This window comes from Cyprinus carpio, chromosome B2 (genome assembly GCF_018340385.1).
Source record: "Cyprinus carpio isolate SPL01 chromosome B2, ASM1834038v1, whole genome shotgun sequence".
Classification (NCBI taxonomy): domain Eukaryota; kingdom Metazoa; phylum Chordata; class Actinopteri; order Cypriniformes; family Cyprinidae; genus Cyprinus; species Cyprinus carpio.
In genome coordinates, this window is record NC_056598.1 from 26,299,127 (window position 1) to 26,322,601 (window position 23,475).

Below are 23,475 nucleotides of genomic sequence, written 5' to 3' on the forward strand. Positions count from 1 at the left end.
TTATTCATTAGTGGTTGAACACACACACACACACACACACACACACACACACACAAGCGAAAAATTCAGTTTTTCATCAGGGGTTCATTTAATTGTTTCCGAGTCCATTCTTTTTCCTTTTTTGTCAGTTATTATTCTGGAAATTTAGGCCTTTGCAAACTTTAAAATGGACAACAAGAAACATAAATCTCTCTCTCTCTCTCTCTCTCTCTCAAACACACACACACACACACACACACACATAACCTCTGTCTCTCTCTCTCTCTCTCTCTCTCTCTCTCTCTCACACACACACACACACACACATAACCTCTGTCTCTCTCATGGGTTTGATTAATGGCTCTGTATCTGTAGTCTAGCATGTCCTGCCTGATGACTGTGCCAGGGACACACACACACACACACACACACACTGTGGATGCCAGGGGGACTGGACTCTACAGGACAGAAAGACATCCGCCAGGCAGCTGGCTAGTTCCTGGGGCTTCACACACAAACACACACAATTTACCTGTCCAGCTCACTCGCACATTCATTTTTTAGGCTTTTACCCAACCCTCCTTGTCTTTGCTGTCACATTGGTGTAAATATAACTGAACTGCTCTGGCAATCTGGGACACACACACAAAGAGACACAGGTCTTATGTGTGAACATGGCCCTGTTGTTAAACAGTGTGATACATATTCTTTCTTGACTATAATTAATGCATTTGCGGTTTATATCTGCATTTATGTATTTTGCATATCAAAATCATCTTACATTGTATTCAAGGTATACATATTATAATTTAATGCATTCTCTAAGAATCAAACCCATGACCATGGCATTGCTGGAACCATGCTTTACTGTTTAGCTACAAGATATGCAGGATATTAATGGTACACACACCACAAACATGCAATACATGCAACAAACACACAATAAACCATAAAGCACTTAAGTTAACAATGTAGTGAAATCACTTATAGACATGTGCATGCAAACAACTACACACACTAAAAATGCGCATGGCTAATTTGCGTGTTTGTTGCATGCATGTGTGTGTGATTTGCATGATTGATTTGCATGTTTGCATCAGTTTTGAATGCTTTTTGCATGCATGTGCTGCATGTTTTATTTGCTGAGTGCATCTGTGTGTGGCATGTTTGTTGTGGATGTGAGTGCAGGTTTGTTGCGAATGTGTGATTATAATGGTTGTTTTGTATGTTAATGTTTTGTTGATTGCATGCGTGTTTGAATGATTGTGTGTTTCGGTTTTGGATGTTTTGCTGCATACATGTGCTGTTTTGTATTGCGTGTATTTGCATTGTTGATTTGCATATTTGCTTGTTGCATTAGTGTATGTTGCGTGTTTGGTTTGTGTGATTTGTTGCATGTGTGTTTGTATATGTGATATTTGAATCGTATGTTTGTGTTTTTTGTTGCATGATTGACTTGTGTTTCGGTTTTGGCCGATTGTTGCATGATGTTTGTTAAACGCACAGTGTGTTTTGTATTTGCATGGCTTTATTTGGCTGTATTTGTTGCATGCATGTGGGTATGATTTGCATCACTTATTTGTTTCATTTTCAGTGTTTGTTGCATGCATGCATTTCATGTTGTTGTGTATTTCCATGAATGGTTTGGTTGTGTGTTGTATGCAATTGCTTCTACGTAATTTGAATAATTGAATAGTTTGTGTGCTTATGCATCAATGTGTATGTGTTGCAAGTTTTAGGTTTGTGTATTTGCATCACATGCATGCACAAAAAACACCTAAAACTGAAACACAAATCAGTCATGCAAATCATACAAACATGTATGCAATACACAAACAAATCAATCAAGTAAATTCATGTAGCCGTGTCTGTATTCTTGCATTTAACAAACAGACAGACACGCACACCTGCACATACATTTTCTAACACAAATGAAATGGAAAATAAAGACAGAACACAATGATGTCACACTGATGAAGACAAAACTCCCTGTGCGTTTGTGTGCAGGCGTATCCGTGCCGTCATACTCACTAAAGTAATTAGTGCCCGCGTTCGCTTAGCGCCAGCTAACGGGAACATCCACTGGCATTCTGCAATGGCACGACATTCGTTACAACAATTAGCACCAATCACGGGGGAGAGAAGTCCACCTCACACACACACACACACACACACACACACACACACACACACACACACACACACACACACACACACACACACACACACACACACACACACACACACACACACTTTCTGTTGAAGCACAACACATGCTCTCCCTGGAGTCTCTCTCTCTCGTTTTGACAGCCAGGTGTAATGACAAAGAAATGATTCTGTTAAATGAGGTGTGTTTAAGCCCAGTACACACAGAGACCGCTCTACTTCCTGTTGGCCATTATGGATTTAGCCAGCATGCTAAAAACTAAAAAGTTAAAAAGTGCGATTGTTTCAAATCTAGTGTGCTATGACACACATACTTACATGCATATGCACCATTTTAATGCACCTTTATTCACAAAAAATGCACATGATATGGAAATTTGAGTTAAAATTAGCTGTGATTGCTTCCCACTGGTTTAAACTGGTCTAGACCAACGTGCTCTTGTGGTCCAGCACTGTGCTGGTTATATGTAACTGTGTTACACCATTTCATCCCACGTTTGGCTATGTTTGGAGTAGGATACACACTTTAGAAGCACACAAATCAACCTTATGCATCCAACAAACTTGCAACATATAAAAATGTGAGTGCTACTTTTCAATACTGCAGTTTTATTTTTATTTGTTTATTTATTTTTTTACTAAAATTCAGTAGAAAAATATTATTAAGAAATATCATTGCATCATTTAAAATAACTGTTTTCTGTTATAATATTTTGTAAAATGTTTATTCCTGTGATGCAAGCTGAATTTTCAGCATCATTACTCCAGTCTTCAGTGTTACATGATCATGCAAAAATCATTCTAATATGCTGATTTGCGGCTCAAGATACATTTCTTATCATTATCAATATTGAAAACAGTTGTTGACTTCAGTTTGGCTGCTTAAAATTATGTCAAGATTGTAGCTTAGCATGCTACAATCTCAAATAGCTTTCTCAAACCACACAAATGTTTGTTCTTCTGTATATGCAAGAGGCGGTCGAGGGTTTGTCTGTATTTGAGCATCGACAAAAGACATTCCATCCTTGTCTTTGCTGTTTTTAGACTGTGACGGCAGGATTAGCTGTGCTGATGGACCACACACATCACTCACACACACTTCACCAGTTTGTGTCATTCGGCTGTGTACCTTAAGTGTTTTCCTTCCCTCCTTTCATTCCGTCTGTCCTTTTCCATCACTCTTTCACAGTTGACATCTGTCAGCGCTAGGCATTAGTACTACCTGACCACCGTGTTTTAGCGCTTCCTTTTGTATCAGTGTATCACTCTTTTACCCCTCTTTCTTTTTTCTCCTGTTTCATTCAAAGCTCATACATCCTCACTGTCCTTAAATCTGTATTCTTCTCTTTTTCCATACATCTTTGTGCCCACCCCCCACCCCACAATCACCTATTCATGCAGTCCATGGAACACTTCCCTGAATGGCTTCTCTTGAAATGTTTTGTTTACGTTCTTTCATCCCCTGTTTCATCTCTATAGGCAGCGGCCATTTCTGTTTTTTTCTGTAGCCTAATGTAACCTGTCTCTCTCTGTCTAGACGACTATAAATCAGAGCTGAGGGAGCAGTTGCCGCTGATTGCGGGCTCAGCCGCGGCTGGAGTGGTCTTCATTGTGTCTCTGGTGGCGATATCTATAGTCTGTAGCAGGTGAGTTGGCCATTATGGAACCGGACGTATGACTGCTGCATGTGCTCGCGAGGATGAAAGGCCTCAAACTATTTCAGACTAGCTGAATGTGTTCCTGGTTCATGCTTTTACTTAAAGTGAATGTGAAACGTAATTTACCAAATCATCTACAATGGCGCCATCTACAAATATGTATCGATAATTTGGTCAGTGATACAAACAGAAACATTTAAAATGTGTAACATGTTATGAATTATATATTCTACTATTCAAAAGTAGGAGGTCTGTAATAGAGTAGAACAGTAATATTGTGAAATATTATAGTTTATTTTTATGATGGTTAAGCTGAATTTTCAACATCATTACTCCAGTCTTCAGGGTCACATGATCCGTCATAAATCATTCTAAAATGCTGATTTGGTGTTCAAGTAACATTTCTTATTATATAGATATATTAGTATTTATTTGAAAAATAAATCTTTTGTAACGTTGTGATTGTCTTTACTGTCACTTTTGATCAATTTAATGCATCCTGTCTAAATGAAAGCATAAAAAATACACATTGACTCTGAACTTTTGAACAGTACCATTTTTATACATTTAATATTAAACATTTAGTACATATTAATCATACAATAGTACATATTTGAATTATACATTGATTAAATCTAAGTTAATTACTTTTCTAGCATTTTATTACCATTGTAAACATTAAATATTGAACACCATAGAACATATTAGTTAGGGATGGAATGGTTTGTGGAAAAAAATCGAACCGTTCGGTTCTCCACACACGATTCGCCATGCGCTGGGACCGCGGTTAAACTTTAATCTGATAACGCATCTGTAATATGGTTTGCTATAAATAACACGTAAAACAAACAGGGTTCGGCTAATATATGTGTCTGTTGATGGATGCGTAGTGGCTTCCCAACACATTACAACAACAGCGACCATTCACTCTTGTTCAATGAGAATGCAGTATGCTGGAATATGAGCATTTATTCCGTCATCACCCGGGTGTTGAGGCGCACGCGCACAGATGAGACCTGAACAGCACACGTTGATATCTGTGTTTAAACTAAACTCATGTAAGTTTTGCCAGTTTAAACATTTAAGATCCAGAGGACGCGAGCTTGCGCGCGCAGTAAGAAGATATGTGCGTGCGCTCATCTGAAGCACGCAAACCCACGCCTCAGAACATGCACAAATATTAAGCTCTCTCTGAAGTATTGTTTAAATAGACGAATTCACACAAAAATTATGTCAAAAGGCCCGTCTTGGTAAGTATCCTATAGCATACATAGCCGACTGAACGTACTGGATCAATGCATTCTCTTAAAGTGACAGCACTCTCTTAATATCAATCAAACAGCAACAACAAAGAAATCACTCACTGCTCTTGACTGAATAGCTTTTGTAACTTTAATAAAGACTAATCTTTAATTTATACAGTCAAATATGCAATACTGTTTTACATTTCCTTACTTTATTCAATTTCTGTATACAAAAACTAATTTTAGACCTACTTAAAAAAACTGAAAATCACTGTTTATTTTATGTGTATATTTACTCTATTGTATTTATTTGTGCTGTTGCTTGTAGGTAGATAGATTATTCTTATTTTCTTTATTTTTTTTTGACAGTATATTTTTTGCCTAAACATGGCACATACCGTGACTCTAAAACCGTGATACAAACCGAACCGTTAGTTGAACTGTTCTACCCCTAATATTATTATTATTATTTATTTTTTTTTTTTTTTTTAATTTTCAGGAATTTGTTCATGCCATATTTAAAATCTCATTGGTTGTAAGATGGCCACTAGCTCTCCTCAAAGCACAAACTGATAAATTGGTGTTTCTCTGAGTCGGTTCTTTGCTGTAGGGTAACATTAATGATGGGTGAGGTGATGCAATTCCTGTAAACAGTAAGCAATTTAAGCTTTTAATCCAAAAATAAAATGAATTGGATCACAAAAGGCCTTTACAAACCACCAGACACAACGATATCCAAACAAACCTGACAAAAAGTTTTGTCTTCAGACTTTACTTTTGGTCAGACAGAAATTTAGATCACAAAGCCTTTGAAAGCCTTTTTTCTATAAATGTGGTCTCAAATATTGAATACAACACCCCTGCATTACACACAAAATCAAAACAAACTGCGATTGGTCACTTGGGATAACAGTTAGACAGTCTCTGACTGAGCTAGTAGCTGATTCTTTGCCAGAATAAACTGTGATTTGAACCAGACTTTACTTCCTTGTCAGAGACTCATAACATGACTCTATAATCCAGACTCTGCTCCATTATATTTCAGCCAGCTGAGCAATGCTATACTGCAAAAATAACATGAAATAACCTGCATATATAACATACATGAAATTATCCCCTTGTAGAAGATCTATACAGGTGGAGCTGGGGAAGGTGGAGGGTTTCTGAAACGCACTTTAACTACTACAGAAAATTATTTTAATGTTGAGCAGCAAGCTCATTATCTGCTGATGTGAAAAAGAACCAATCAGCTGTGCCTTGTGAATAATCATGTGACTATATCAGATTGAGTTTCATGTTGAACCTATCAGCCTGCGCCATCTAGAGTTTCATGACAGAACTTTGTATTTCTTAATTTTATTTTCTCTCCGCCTCTTTCTCTCAAAGGAAACGAACTTACAATAAGGAGGCCGTGTACAGTGATAAACTCCAGCACTACAGCACCGGGAGAGGTGAGCAAACCCTTATACTTTTGAGACCGTTGATGCTGACGGACATCTTTGTTTTACACTCATCTCCGCCTCTTCCTCTGGGGAAAACCCATCCTGAAATGGGTTTTTAATAAAAAAGAAAGCAAACATATAGGAAAACAAGGCGGGAGATGTGAGGTTACAGGAAACGCCGCGGGATGCTGTGCAACGGAGGAAAGGAACGAGGGATCGCTTCAGGCCTTTGCACTTTTAAGAAGCTGACACTAAAAAGCTTCCTACCCATATGCATCCCGTAGCCCTGCGAGAAGCTTCAGGCTCATTAGGAAGTGAGGACTCTCTCTCTTTCTCTGTCTCCTTGTAAGCTACCTCTCCGAGGATTCGGTGGGCGATCTGTGAAGCTAAATTTAATTAACATAAGTGCAGACGAAAAAGTAAACAAATGATGTGACAGCCAGACTCACACATCAAACAGACAATTTAAAAAGAAGAAAAAAAGAGCATAGACTGTGAGAACATGATCTTGTTGTCAGGAGAAATATTCAGATAATTACTGTATCAGAATTTATTCAGTCTTGAATGTCAATGCATATGAGCTAAAACAAAGCGAAAGACACTCCACTATGAATATAATTGGCGAAAATGTCACAGCCATTCTTGGGTTTCCCATCATTAGAATTATTCCAACTTTTTTAAGGAAGTGTTTAGTTGGTGTCTGCATCCAGAAGTTAACTTCATCAGAACTTTCAAACTTATTCCAGCAGGAAATTAAAGAATTACCTTCAGCACCAAGGACAGACTTCTTACACAAATGTAATCATAATTTATATGAAAAAACAAACAAACAACAAAAAAACAAAACTACAGTAAGTTTTGTAAAATCATATTTTATACAGAAAATGCTTCAGATGGTCAAAAGTTTCGTATTTATTTATTTAGTTATTGACAGTGGCTGTCTTTTTATTGTAGTATTAATGACTATAACTATGGTATTTGAGTAAAAACTGGTTATCTGGTGTTATATTTATTTTGTTAATAGCTTAATTATATCTTGAAGTGTAATGGTAGGACAAAGGTTTTTTGTTATGATTTTTTTTTCCCCATGAAATAGCAGCATTACTGTACTTGCACAGGCAGCTATAGGAGTCTGTGTGAAATTGTAAGCTCCATGTTGTCTTAAATTTCCCTTTTTGTCTGTTGTGTCACAGCTATTTCTGTAGCTTTATTTTACTGAGTCACAACCAGTGCTGTTGTGCTAGTCACTAATCTGGAACCTGGATAGAAATGAAACGCCTACCACTCTTTCTCTATCACTCTCTATCTCTCTCTTTCTCTCTATAATGAGCACCCTAAGGAGTTGAAAGACTTAAATTGCTGTGAATGGAGAAAAATGAATGCTGGACATAAAATGGAAATATGGTTTTGTGTAAAATATTGATTTAAAGCGTAATAGAACCTTGCAATAGTGAGGCAGCTGTAATGTGGCAGGGTCATAATGGAGTACGCTTCATAACGCATGGCTTTTTAATACCAGAGAGAGAGAGAGAGAGAGAAAAAACCTGAGAGATCAGCGAGATGCAACTAATCTGATCTAAATATGCTTACACAGTGTCAGACACTCCGCATAAGAGCACAAATGGGCTGATATTCTCAGAGCTTCTTAACCTGAGACAGATCCTTTTATGTATCAGGACGCATCAGAGATGGCTGTTCTTTCAAAGCTCAGAAACAATGCGATTACACGGGCCAGAGGTCAGACGTTTGTCGTGTGCAAGCAGTGTATTAAGATACTCCTGTTCCCAAAGAAAGATGAACAACATTCAAAATAAGAAGAGAAAGTAAATGGGAAAGACTACAGTAAACTATTGACCTCCTGGAGTTTGTATAACATATGAATTCAGTTCTGATTCTATGTTAACTTTATATTTCAATTTATATAGCTGCTCAGTGTAATATAAGATCAGTGTAATATAAGATACAAGATCTCAAAAAAATATTAAATTAATATATGAATATTAAATGTTAGATAGATGCAGTAGAGATAAAGTGATATTTAAAATGATTTAATAAACAAATCATTGTCATGATAATTGAAATTTAATACTTGCTTAACAAAGAATAAGTTACTTGGATGGATGGATGGATGGATGGATGGATGGCAATAGATAGAATATTAGTCAGAGTGATAAAATAATAGAACGATAGAAAGATGAATAGAACAACATAACTAGATAGATAGATAGATAGATAGATAGATGGATGATGAATAGAACAACATAACTAGATAGATAGATAGATAGATAGATAGATAGATAGATAGATACTGGACCCCCCACAGATGATGATTAATCACATAAAATCAGTTATTTTGTCAGGTAGATACAGTAGATGGAAGGATGCAAAGGTAATTGTTATTTTAAGTTCTGTAGAGTTTTGTGACATGGCTGGGTGTTTTCTATTAATAAATAATCCTATACAGTGGTGTACTTGAGTCCAAGACCAGACCAAGTGTTTGTCCTCGGGGGCTTGGCCAGAAGTTTGTGTTGTTCTGTCTCGCAGGGTTTTCATGTCCCTCTCCAGACTCCCGCACTCAGTGTCCTGCTGCCTCGGGTGGAAGTGATGCTTTCTTGTCTTTCTCTGAGCTCTCTCTCCTGCGGGACATGGCTTCAGTGCAGTGGCAGAGCAGTTGGTGTTCCAGGCATACATGGATCAAGTGGCTATGAAATATTAACATATATATTTTTATTTCCCTTTGCCAGCCATAAGAAACGAGTGGAGCTGTTACGATGCATTACTCTAGAGGACAAGGGGGGATAAACTGTTTGCCATTTGAGTTATTGATGAAGAAAGCCACGTTTCTAAAATTAAAGCACACTGTTGGTTTGTGCACGTGTGTTTGAAATGAATAATTCAACAAACCTGCATGACTTTTTTCAGGTTAAAGGGTTCATATCATAGATTCCTTTTATAATTTTCCCCCTGATGTCCACTTAAAATGTTAGAAGCTTTGAGATGACTAGGGGTCTTGTTAAAAATAAACTTCAGCCCTTCATTTATAATGCCATGATTCTTCTGAAGGATCTGCAGAGCTGAAGGTGCTGCACACACTGAAGAACATAGAATAACATCTTTTATGCTTCTTCCTCTGGTTTCTGGTCACTGATTAGCCATTGTTGACATTCAAATGTAATTTTATATGTTAATGGTTTTGCATTTCTGATGTCAGAAATCCCAATATATTATTATTTTTAATATTATAATATATAATACTATTTATATATTTTGGTAAATGTTTTATTATTTTTTATGTATTATTTATTTTTTTAATTGTATGTGCTCATAGTGGATCAAGCTAAATAGACATATATGCTATAACTATTCTAAATTAAGAAATAAATATCAGTAATTTTAGTGATAATGTAATTTTAATAATCATTTATTTAAAATAAAATAAAAAATAAAAAAGTTATTTTGTTGTATAAATGGATGGATGGAAATGCTATAAATATTCTAAATTATTAAATAAATATACATTATTTTAATGATAATTTTACTTTACCCCTGTTTTATAGTGGATTAAGCTTGTTTATTAAAATAAAATAAAATAAAGTTTTTTTGTTGAATGAATGGATAGATATACTGTACTATAAATATTCTAAATAAATAAAAAAATATTGTAATGATACACTTTACCCATGTTTTCATAGTGAATCAAGCTTGTGTAATAAAATAAAATAAAATAAAAATAAGTCTACATGAGACAATTAGGTAAAAAAAATAATGTTGGTTGGGGCTTGATTTTACAGAATCTATTTAGATTTGATGGTGATTTTATTAATTAAATTATTTTTACAGCACACATGGCAACAAAAGAAAAGCAGAAAAGTAATTTCAGCAGTCATAAAAGTTATTATATTTTGATCAAAGATCATGAAAACCAACTTTTTTTTTTTTTGTAATATGCATTTTTGAATCACACTTAAAAAAAAATTACAATTTATTAAGACTAAATTGTGTGAATTTTGGTTCATTTCACACTTTTGTCTGAAGTCTAGAGCTGTCAGTAAAGTGTGTGCTGGATGGGTATTTATTGTGCTGGAAGTCTTGAATGTCTCTTGGCCTTCCTGTCACACTGGGTGACATACCCCGGTCTCTCCATCCTCTAGCGTCCTATGTCTTTCAGTGTGATTGCATCAGCTTCCACACCTGCTTTTGGGTCTCTTCTTATTGGGCAGCGGATATGAACACCTCCTTTTAGAGCTCGTTTAATGTTTGGTTTATTTGTGTGGGTTGCTGGTTCTCTCTGATTCTCTGAGATTACTTTCTGCATCCTCTCTTGCTCACACACACACACACACACACACACACACACACACTGATGTTTACACATGAAGTTTCATCTTCTGCCATGAAGAGCGGTTTGATAGCGTGTCTGCGTTATCTGTTTATGAGGTCCTGTGGGGGATAAAGGCAGAAGAGAATTTGATTCGGCTCTATTGGAGAAGCAGAGAGAGAGAGAGAGAGAGATTCACTGCAACTGTCTTGTGTTGCCACTTCTGTTTAATGATGTCATAGTCACCAGCTATGAATCCATAATGTTTTTAAAAGGGGAAAAAGGGATAGAGAATAAACACTGTAAGGGCTAGCAATAGAGGTTAGAATTACAGGGTTTGGAGATTAAAGACTGTTCTGTTTGAGATTTCAGTTCCGCTTAACAAACTTACAGTTTAATACTATAATAAACAAATAATGCAAAATAATCCATTATTATAATGCAAAGTAATACAGTGTGTAATTAATTATTTAAAAATGATCTACCACACTGTTCATTCATAAATACACACACACACACACACACACACACAATGTATTTTTAGGTGTTTTAAGTGTTTGTTTGTTTTTTGAGTGCATATATAGAAAACATTGTTCTTGGCTTGAAATTGACTTGGATATTCTGTCATTATTTTATTAATGCTATGACTTTCTTTTTTTCCATCAAAAACAATAGGAAACTTTTGAAAATGTTTTCTCATACAATTAAAATGAAAGTGGAATCAGTGCATCATAAAATAGTGCAAAATTATTTGTGTGGAATACTTTGTGCTTCACTTATGAATGCTTTTTTAAGCTTAAAATTCATAGTTTTTTTTAAGGACTATATTCCAGATGCAGAACTGTTAACAGAACCGAATGTCATGAAAATCATTTTGCCTCTATATTTTTATTTAAATCAATTCACAACCCTATTTATTTCAGTGTTTTATGAGAAACTATTGATGTCATCAGCGTCAGGCAATGGGTGCAGTAATCATTTTCATATTTCAGATAAATCCACTCTGTTTTAGATTGCCTCTTGTTTAACCACTCATATTGGATTTGTTTATTTACTGTTTCGATAAATGCATTAAAACAAAAATGGATTATAATAACATCCTTAGACTTGACCTGCTTTCGTTTAGATCGTAAAATAGATTTACAATAATGTTTTTACAACTGCACTGAAATGAAAACCGTTAATAATGCCACGCAAAAGAGCCTTTCAGTGATTTGTGGAATTCGTTTGTATTCTAGAACTCACTTTGAGGCCAGATATGTCTAACTGCCACACACCCATGGGCTGCCCGACCCTGCCAGGCTCTCCGGGGATAAAGATCTACATCGACCCCTTCACCTATGAAGATCCTAATGAAGCTGTCAGAGAATTCGCCAAGGAAATAGACGTCTCCACTGTCAAGATTGAAGAAGTTATCGGGGCAGGTGTGTTGCTTGTTTATTGCTCATTTTTCTACATGCACGTTAATGCATGGATGACCGGCTTAAAACTTTATGGGCAAAAGCTTGAAAATAAACAGCATAAAAAGACCACAAACCCCAACTGTTACACTGCCATCTCTGTCAGACAGATTTGAAGCACATACCTCTCTGAACTTTTATATGCCCTCAGTAAGTCTACATTTCCTCACAAACACAAGTAGGACACACAACTCAGCATCGTGAGGGTCTGTGCCCTTCTCCTCGTCTTCTTTGCGAGTCGCGGTGGAGACGTGTTATGACTCACAGTCTGCTCTGCTTCAGACAGCTCAAGTTAATCCACTGATGCACCTTATATGGATTTCACACAGATCAAAACAAATACTCTCAACCTTTTATCAGTAAAACTCAAGTCAAAGTTGACAAAGTTTCTGTTTATTCTATCCTTTACTATTTTTGTCCATTTTATCTCAAGCTTTATTGATTTTAGAACACTTCTGGGGCCACACAAATATAATCAAGCTTGGTTTTGCTTCCAGTGAGGTTACTGTAGAAAGAGTCTCCATTATGCAACATAGGGTTTGGTGATATACTGAAGGTCAGACTGACCACAGTGACTTGTTTCTGAATTATATCCACTTTACTTCATCTGCAATTTTTTTGTAAATAGCCCAGAACCTTCACTGTTAAACTACCACATCTTGGCCACATATGAACTTTTATTATTATTATTATTATTAAATACTCTAGGGCTAATTGTAGTCCAGACCCAAGTTAATGCAATTGATTGAACCATGCTTGGAAGGTTGGCATTGTGATTGTCACAATGTTTTGAAAAAAAAAAAAAAAATTATTAGTATGGCTATTTATTAATTACTTGCTGTCTGAACACTGCAAATGGTATAAATTGCATTGGAAAAGTTGCACCCACTAGCTTTATAAGCAAATTGTAATCTTTATTACTCACAGTTTGATATCTGAAAACTTTGCTTTCATACTTTGGAACCTTTTTTACTTGCTAAATATTATGTAACATCAGAATATACTTGGGTTGGCAAATACAGAAAATCGTGTTGTTTTGTTTTACAAATTAGCAGTCACTTTCATCCAAAACATTAAAGTTTTAAAAAATCTGGCTTCCTTTAATTTACTCTTGGGAATATAATCTTCTCTTATTTCTTGATTCTCAACTCTAAACAGGTCATAGACATTCATATCCGTCAGATTGTGAGGTTCGAATCAGCTATCCTTTGGTTTTGAGCTTGGTTCTTTCACCACTGCCATTCTATCCCCACATTTAATCTAGCCAAAACTTTGCAGATATCCCAAAAACTGTCACCCATTAATAAGACATAACACTGGAGAGATTCAGAACTTCCCTTTGTACTGTAGCTGATGTTCAGCAGTAGAAGCTTCATTGTTTTTTTGATGGCTTTAAGGGTCATTCATTCATTCCTCCTCTTTGTGTGCCTCAGGTGAGTTCGGGGAGGTGTATAAAGGTCGACTGAAACTGCCTGGAAAACGAGAGATCTACGTTGCCATCAAAACACTGAAAGCAGGCTATTCTGAGAAGCAGAGACGTGACTTCCTGTCTGAGGCATCGATCATGGGGCAGTTTGACCACCCCAACATCATCCGCCTGGAGGGTGTGGTCACCAAGAGCCGACCGGTCATGATCGTCACAGAGTTCATGGAGAACGGGGCGCTCGACTCCTTCCTTAGGGTAAGTGCAACATCCAAAACAAGCACCCTGTGTCTCTCTCTCTTTTTGTCTGTCTGTTTCATTCTTTCCCTCTGGTGTGGAGAAATACGCTACTTAATCAATGTTCAGCCCATTTTTTTTCAATCTTGTGGATTGGTTCTTCCTAGCTTTGATCTGGTGCCGCAATAAAGGGCCTCTTTGAAGTTGGCTAAGAAATCCACCACATCCAAGTAGCGTCACTATCGATTCACACCCCCACCCTGTTTGTTATCGTGCGTTCGGTTCAAAGCTTTCGCTTGTGCAACATGGCGACTGTGTACACAAGTTTCGAAGGAACTGTAAGGTCTCCCACTGTGTGCTGTAAACACATTTTAGACAACTACTGATGAAGTGCATTAAACACAAATGCATCATGAAAAGGAAAATCAATGACTCTTTTATAGTTGTGCACATGCACAATATATCTAATCTGTGCTGCTGTTTAGCTTAAATTATTGAAGGGTCTGCCCCTGTATGAAATGATCACTTTATTAATTAATTAGTTTCTAAAAGATTAAAGCACATTCATGTCTCAGAGCAACATGCAGCTGTTTTACTTCACGCTAATTGTAAATCTATCTATCTATCTATCTATCTATCTATCTATCTATCTATCTATCTATCTATCTATCTATCTATCTATCTATCTATCTATCTATCTATCTATCTATCTATCTATCGTTCTAACTGTTGATCATTTTATTATTCTATTTATCATATCTGTAATTATTTTTAGATACATTTTTTCAATCAAAATTTTAAAGGCACTCACAATTCAGTTGTGTCAATCATGTATCTTGGAGCATGTCCTGCTTTGACAAATCATGTTAATGCTTTTGAATTAGAGTTAAGTGGAAATAGATTATTATATTCTTAATTAACCAAATACTGCATAACCAAAAAATGTGTTTACAGCTAAACACCAGGAGCTGCGTTAGTTGAGGTTTGATATGCTGATGAACGTCATGTGATATTTGTGTTTTTTTTTGCGGCAGCAAAATGATGGGCAGTTCACAGGGATCCAGTTGGTGGGGATGCTGAGGGGAATTGCTGCTGGCATGAAGTACCTGTCCGAGATGAATTACGTCCACCGAGACCTGGCCGCCCGCAACATCCTGGTCAACAGCAACCTGGTGTGCAAGGTGTCGGACTTCGGCCTGTCCCGTTATCTGCAGGAAGACACCTCTGACCCCACCTACACCAGCTCACTGGTAAGACTTTGCCCAGGCACGTCAGACTCACCATCTCATTTCATCAGGAGCCAATAGGTGCCATGTTTTGCACTGTTGCTTAAAAATAAATGAAAAGGCAGGTATTGAGCATCTGTAATTGCTCCTCATTTCCTCAAGCTTAGTTTTATTTTCTCATTCTTGTCTGCTTTGTCTTTTATTCCCCAAAATGTCTCTGGAAAGAAACGGTGCATTGTCTCTCTGACAGGACATGAACGTTTCCTGGAAAAACTGCATTTAAATTCTGTATGTGATTGAACACAGCCAAGTGACTGGACTTCCAATAGCCTGCCTCCCAAATGGAGTGCTCAGACTTCCAGAATTCTCTATTATGTATCATTAATAGGCATCCAGGGCATCATTAGCCCTCCTGTGCTGCAGATCTTTAATATTAATATGAAATACTATTTTCTCCTACCTCCTTAAAGACTCTCTATTTGGAGCGCTGTGATATTTTTGGTGCCACGGATTCACCACGTTCATAATTATCTGGGTTTACTGATATTTCATTGTCTTGTTCCATCTTTTCTGACCCTGTTATGACTTCTGTATTCAGGCTGGTTTCCGAGGCGCTGGTCGCACTGAAGGTCGCACTGACAGTCGCACTTTTAGCAGGGTCAACCGTTTTCTCCACACTGGAGAGAAACAGCCCTGGGTCACATCCTTTATTAAACACATTTTAAATTCACTTCAGACTTCTCATAGAAATGTCCCATGCATTGTAAGCAAACAATTTCATTTTTTACACTCGGGTGGTTCCTTAGCGCTGGTGAGCAGAGATGTGAGGCGGATGATAAGGAGATGAGATGACTGACAGGGAATATTTCACTAATGTTTTGTCTCTCTTAAAACGTGTGAAAGCTCATTAAGCCCCAAAGGCAGCCACCATTCACAAACAGGATGTCCTGCGGTGACTGTTGATTGACAGGAATAGGCAGCAAAGATGTGAACGGGGGTGTGATACTGATGTGACTTCGCTGTCTTCCTTACTGATAGAGAGAGGATTTAATTACCCCCTGGGTTTTTGCCATTTTTGTTCACTTGTCAGCTTTTGTTGGCCTGTTTACTAGTCTTACTTATCTATCTATCTATCTATCTATCTATCTATCTATCTATCTATCTATCTATCTATCTATCTATCTATCTATCTATCTATCTATCTATCTATCTATCTATCTATCTATCCATCTATCCATCAGTCCGTCTGTCCGTCTGTCTGTCTGTCTGTCGGTCCATGGATAGAATAATTAAAAAACAGCTCAGTCACATTCAGTCTGGACATGCAGTACAGCCAGATTACGATCTGGCCTTTGAGGACGGGACATTTGTAAGTACGTCTGCCCATCCGTCTGTCTGTCACTCCGGCATTTTGCCTTTTTAAATTTGTTTTCAGCTGATTTATGTTCTGTGTCCAACTTATAGATAACAATCGTGTACTAAAACACACTCAAACTCTACCTAGAGAGTTTCTCACCCGAAATTGGAGGGTTTTTGGGCTTGGAGGAGATGATACAGAGAAGGGAGTGAAATTGAAAGGGCAGAAATAAAGAAATGTCCCTCACTTTCCCAGCATGAACACAGATTTCCCTCTCGCTGTCAGCGTGACAAGTGCAGTGGCTGTGTGCTGCAAATGGAAAATAAAACTATTTACACTGAGGTGGGATCTGAATGTGTGACTCCCCCTCGCCCTGCCACCCTCCTCTCTGTCACTTTCTGTTTCCCTCTTCCTCTTCCTCTCCCGTCCGAGGGTTGCGATTTGGCTTGCCGGAGTGTGGAATGTGACATGCTCATTCTTTCTTTCCTCTGTTTACTCAACATTTCAATTCCTTTAGTTTTCCCTTACTTGTCTTCTCAGCTCCAGGTGTTGAAGTCTGATGTCCTGTAGCATCTTCTACAATTGTTTTGCCTGTCGGCATCAAGACTGGCTCACATCACGGCTTATTCTGGCCAAGAACTGTCAGTTAAACTAGTTCACATTGCCCAGCTTGGCAGTGCGAACTAGCCTGAGACATGAAGAGTCCATCTGACCATCATACAGTTGTCTGGTATTGTTGGATCCGTGTTGGCAATACTGTCGTTCATGTAGCTCAAGCAGTGCCAAGCTCATGGGTTAAATTCCAAAGGAACGCATGGAGTGATAAAAATGAAGAATTCTTAAAGGGATAGTTCACCCAAAAATGAAAATTCTGTCATTTATTAAATCATCCTCATGTCGTTCCACACCTGTAAGACTTTCGTTCATCTTCAGAACACAAATTTAAATATTTTTGATGAAATCGGAGATCTTTTTGACCCTGCAGATACAACAATGCAACCACCACGGTCAAGGCACAGAAACATAGTAAGGAATTGTAACTACAAGCAGAGGAATGCACAGGCCTGCATCATGGTACTCTTGTGAATGGTGGCTGACTGACCCGGAAAAGAAGAAAACGTTGAATAAAATTATTATTTTTGTTTTCTTGTAGCTACATAATATTACGGTTGAACTATATCACGTGGACTATTTTAATGATGTCCTTATTACATTTCTGTGCCTTGACCGTAGTAGTAGTTACCTTGCTGTCTATGGAGGGTCAGAAAGCTCTAGGATTTCATCCTAAATATCTTAATATGTGTTACAAAGATTAACGAAGGTCTTATGGGTTTGGAATGACACGAGGGTGAGTAATTAATAACAGAATTTCCATTTTTGGGTAAACTATCCCATTAAAATTATTAAATTAAAATGTCAAATTGAATCAACAGATAAATACTGTTAAACAAAATGAATTTAAGAAATAAGCTTCTCATTTCTCACAGCATCAAGTGGGTGGGTATGAGTGTTTACGGAACATAACCCTGAGAACAATGTGAAATATTCAGGCACACTCAGTGATATCCTGTATATTTGCTACTAAATGTCCCAAATAAAACTTTGAATATGCTTTTCAAATATTTTTGTTGACACAGACCTCCACTGGCAAACATTATGAGGCTTAAGCCAGTGGAAAAGAGAATCCATGACCTCACCACTATCAGATTTAGTACATGTACAGGCTGTTTACCTGTTAAATTACATCTTAGGAAGGACGAATGAGGAGAAATGCATCTGTTTGTGTGTGTGTGTGTGTGTGTGCTTGTGTGTGCTTGATGTAGTCTGATAAATGTCAAGTGTCACAGGTAGCTAAGCCAGTATAAGCCCATCAGTTATTACATTCCCCATCTTCGTGTCGTGTGTGTGTGCGTGTGCGTGCGTGTGTGTGCGTGTGTGGCAGTCCTCTGTGCAGTGCAGCTGAGATGAACGTGTGCTCTTTTTACGCTTAATCTTTCCTGATCTCACAACAGCTCGCTTTGAGCAATCCTAATAGTCTACAACAGCATTTAGCTGAAATTTCTCAAGGTCAGTATCAGAGCCAGATTCATTCTGAACAAAGGGTGATGCATGCTTTAATTTATGCAAAGCAAGAAGGTTTTTGTTAGATTAACTGTATGTTAATTGTATGTTTTTCTGAAGAAAATTAATAATTTTTGCTCAAAACTCTTCTTCTTTTTTTTTTTTAATTCCATCCACTTTATCATGTGGAACAGTAATTGCACACCTCTCCTCCTTTTTTTGTTCCCTTTGGTAATCTTTATATCCTTAGTACAATTGCTGAGGTCAGGTTATATATATTAACCTTAAAAATATGTTTATATGATTTTTAATAAGTATGAGCAATAGTAATAGTGTTGTCTGCATTTTTTAGTATGTAATTTTGGACTGCAACATTTATCATGGTTTATTTAAGTGAATTTAAACTGTCAATTCGGTCTCAATTTCATAGGTTTATGCAACCTTGACTCTTGCCTGTGTTGTAAAATGTGAGCAGATTGGATAGCAAGTTGCTGTTGTATCAAACAGAGAAGCAGTGTGAGCAACATTTTACCACACTGCCGTCCTCAGCTGTCATTATTTAAACATGCTATCAGACCTTTGACCTGCAGCAACATCTGACAGACTTGAAAACCTCACACAGTGGCGAACAAGCACCATTTCATTTAAGCACAAAGAACTCTCAAAGGAAAAGAAAGAGCGTTCGAGTCAAGGAAAAAAAAGAATACTTAACCTGGTTATGAAAGACAAGGTCATAATCTAATATTAAAAACCCTGGCTGGGAAATTGGAAGGAAAGGCTGATAAAGGATTAGGTGAGCGTGGTTTAATTTGCGCTGTCCCCGTCGGGCGTCTGGGCGGTGGCGGGGCGGTACGAGACCAGGAAGAGGGGGCGAAAGGTTAGCGACGCACCGTTAGCCTGCTGCTATCTGAACCACCTCCCCTGACGTCTGATTTGCATGCTGATGTTAATGCAGCACAAATTGGACTGGAATTTGAAATTAATGTAAGTGAAGGAGATATAAGCAAATTAGATCTGTGAGGAACGCAGAGAAACCAAATGGCCATGGGTTATAATTTAAAAGCAGTTAGACAAGGTGATCTAATATTCACTTTCTAGCATTATTGGTTTGTTGACATCAGTGTCAAACTATGAGAAATCTTATATCATGTTACTAGTCTATATTTTCACATCACATTAAATTACATGTTTGTTTGTTTTTCATCAGTCTGTAAGTTTCTTTAGTTTTAAGTACTGAAAGTATCGACAGACAGAAAAAGAGTCTCCTGTCTCTTTCTGTCTTTCTAATATGCACAGTTTTTCAGATCTAAATATATGCACTGTTGTTTTGCCTCATGCATGCACATTTCCGTTACAGATTGTTTGTGTTTGGGACATTAAACACTAGTGGTGTGTCTTTCTTCTGCAGTTGTTCAAGTGTTGTTTGCTGTGAGCATGTGCCTCTCTGAGAGACAGATCTTCATTGTTCTTTCAGACTGCAGCTCGGAAATAGTGACAGACAGTGAAGCATCAGAGAGACATATGGGTCTATTTCTATAAATGCTTCATGAATGATAAACCACATTGTGTTTGACCAAACATTTCATGTTTCAGTGATTCAGCTGTTTTTATTTTATTTTATTTTATTTTATTTTATTTTATTTTATTTTATTTTATTTTATTTTATTTTATTTTATTTTTTAAATGTATTTATATTATTCATCTCACCCACATTTTTTTAAACACACTTCAAACAATCTACTATAGGTGTAAGACATTGCCACTTTAGCATTAACCATTGCTAGTTCAGTTCTGTTATGTTGACACTACATGGGTTCAATGTAAAAGTAATCGTCACTAACCTGAAGTCAGTGTTTATGTGTCCTGTCTCTGTGGTGACAGGCCTCTCGTCACAGATAGCAGTCAGTGAAGGTGACCTGTATGACACTGGTCTCTGTCGTATGTAGGTTCATTCCATCTTATATTAGAATCGATGAAGATGAAATTGAGTCTTTCAGGTCACTGAACACTAAGGTCAGGAGAAAATGCAAGCAGAAAGGGTCATCAAATCCTTCATTTGTTTTATATTTTTCATTTGATAAAATAAAATAAAAAAATAATAAAAAAAAAAATCTTTGTTTATATTCAGAGGCATTTTATTTTCCCGGAAGTCCATTTACTGTATAAAGTTAGTCAAGATACCAAAGTGTAACCCAACAGTTACACTTGGTTTTGTTGGTATTTTTTTTGCTACTGTGTCTTTAAGACATTGCAAATGATCTCTTTTGTGAATGACTAACTGCCTGTACTGTAGTTCTTCACAGTATTGTTCATCACGGTGGGCAAACTGTTGAATTCACCTATGATAGCTAAACATGAGAGGTCATTTGTTATTGTGCTTTTGGATGTCATAGCACTCACTGTTGAAAAATGCCCAGTTTTGTGCCTGATAGATCTCTGAGGTCCTAAACACAAAGCAGGGCAACTTGTGTGTATTGCATGTTAAAACCGTGATGATTTCTGAAAAAACAATTTTTGCAGCTTAGTTTCAGTATATGGTCTTGGGTGGGCTGGAATTTTTGCTTTGTATTTACTGTATATTGTTTGCACTACGTCAAATTATTTTATATCAAAAGAGCAAAGAAAATCTTTTTTTGATGTGGTGGTGTGACCCTTTTAAGATTATTGGTCTTTATAAATCTTTGACTGATAATCATGACTGAGGTGATGCAAAGTTATTGCAGGAATATTGAAAGTGAATATTGAGTTCATATACTATAGAAGGATGCTGAGCTTGTTTTGAAGCCCTTTCATCTCTAAATTCTTTTTAAACCAAATGAGAAAACTCCAACAAGAAAAACCCTAAAGAACTGTCTCTCTCTTCTCTTTCATGGTTTTCTGCTTCATACTGACCCACAGAAGATGCAATGGGTTGCAAAAATATAGTGATAGATGGATAGATAAAGAAAAAAAGCAGGAAGGATGTAGGGGACTAAAGAGAGAACTGAGGGTTAAAGAGGTGGAATGGAGTGATTGTAAGAGTGACGCAAACTCCCAGCAGGCATCTGTCCTTCCCTGACCACTGTTTTGTCACCAAACTTAATAAAACATGGAGAGAGAAAGAGGTCTGGGATTATGTAATCTTGTTTTAGGTTGTTCTCCTTACATTTACTAAAATGTTTTCATTTTCTATCTATAAGGACACTGGGCGGCTGCAGTTTTGCATTTAAAATGAGAAAGCCCCGCCTACAAGCAGTGACATCATTCACAGTCATTTGAATCAGGTTGAAATAGTTTCGCTCTCGATTCAGTATTCTATTCTTTATTTGCCTCTTCTGCAACTCGCTGAAATATTTCCTGTTTAGTTATTATTCAGAAGCTTCATTAAACTGTAATTTATAAAGTGTACATCTGGTGGGTACTGGAATATTCCCTAAATGTACATTAAAGAAGGGAACAAAGTCGTTTCTAAAATCTGTAATGCGTACAATAAACAACCATGTAGCAACCACATAGCAACTTGCCAAAAACAGGTTAGGACACATTGACTGCATGGAAACAGCCTAACATTGGAATTTTTGCATGTGTAAACACCACTTACAGTACATTTTCTTCAGAAAATGTAAAAGTTTTAGTTTCGTTGCTGTCAATTTTTAGCCTAAACACACCGATTCTAAAGCGTACTTCTAGAATGACTATATGCTGCTCAGCTTTTCCTGTTATTTAGTTTTCATCTGGTTGATGTCAGAGGCAGGACTGAACTAATTGACATCATTAGACTGGAACATAAAGCATGTGGATCTCAAACCAGTTCTGTGTGTGTTTTGTCATTGTTTGTGTGTGAGTGTGTGTGTGTGTGAGTTGAATCTTAAAACAAACTACTGTCAATTTTAATCAGTGAAACACAAATCCAGCCTCATGTAGACCAATTATAGACAGACACGCTCCACGGACGAGGCTAAGCCCTCTTGACAAACACACACACACACACACACACACACACATACACACACACACACACACACACACATGTACACAAAAATAACTGAATTCAGTTGTGCTGAATTAAAAAAATGCAAATTCAGCCCATTGTTTGCAAATATTTAAAGTTGCGATGAATGTAGAGTTCAGTGAGTCGATATGTTCCCATTGCTTATTTGTTTTGTTCAAACAGCATACTTTCCAGCCATCTATGTGAAAGCGATATATTTCACTATTGAATGGTTATGTGAACATAAATGAGTCACGTGCATTCTTATGACCAAAATCAATCCATATGCAAGCATCCTATCACTTCTAACACACCAGTCTGAACTGTCATTTGTTTGTTTTTTCCTTAGGGTGGAAAGATTCCTGTGAGATGGACCTCGCCGGAAGCCATCGCATACAGGAAGTTCACTTCTGCTAGTGACGTCTGGAGTTATGGCATTGTCATGTGGGAGGTGATGTCTTTTGGCGAGAGGCCCTACTGGGACATGAGCAACCAAGATGTAAGTCTTTTTTTTTACAAAATAGAGTATGACTGTCTATTACTGGCTTTGAGTCACACTAGCCCTGAGTAAACTGAATAAAATAAAATATAAAACTACAATATATACTATTCTATAATATACTATTATACACTATATAATTTGTATCATTATTGTTGTTGTTATTATTACTAAAACAATATAAAATAATATATAATACAATTTTAATATAATATAATATAATATAATATAATATAATATAATATAATATAATATAATATAATATAATATAATATAATATAATATAATATAATAAAGTGGGATAAAACCCACTTACAACTAAAATGAACCCATGCTGTTGTGTGTAATCATTATCTTTGGAATTATACATGTATGAAAAGTAAACCTGAGCTTTCCATGAGGTGGTAACTTTTCAAAAGGTACACATCTGTACCA

At 36.9% G+C, this 23,475-nt stretch overlaps 1 protein-coding gene across 1 annotated transcript in view; it reads left to right on the forward strand.

Annotated features, from left to right (window-relative positions):
* Positions 1–23,130, forward strand: part of LOC109086539 (ephrin type-B receptor 1) — a 198,539-nt gene extending 175,409 nt beyond the window's left edge. Inside the window, exons 8-13 of the mRNA XM_042718917.1 lie at positions 3,683–3,791; positions 6,434–6,498; positions 12,046–12,231; positions 13,701–13,948; positions 14,962–15,177; positions 22,891–23,130. Of these exons, the coding sequence (XP_042574851.1) occupies positions 3,683–3,791; positions 6,434–6,498; positions 12,046–12,231; positions 13,701–13,948; positions 14,962–15,177; positions 22,891–23,112 (1,046 nt within the window). The 3' untranslated portion in view covers positions 23,113–23,130. The remainder of the gene's footprint in view (positions 1–3,682; positions 3,792–6,433; positions 6,499–12,045; positions 12,232–13,700; positions 13,949–14,961; positions 15,178–22,890) is intronic.
* Positions 23,131–23,475: the final 345 nt, after the last annotated feature.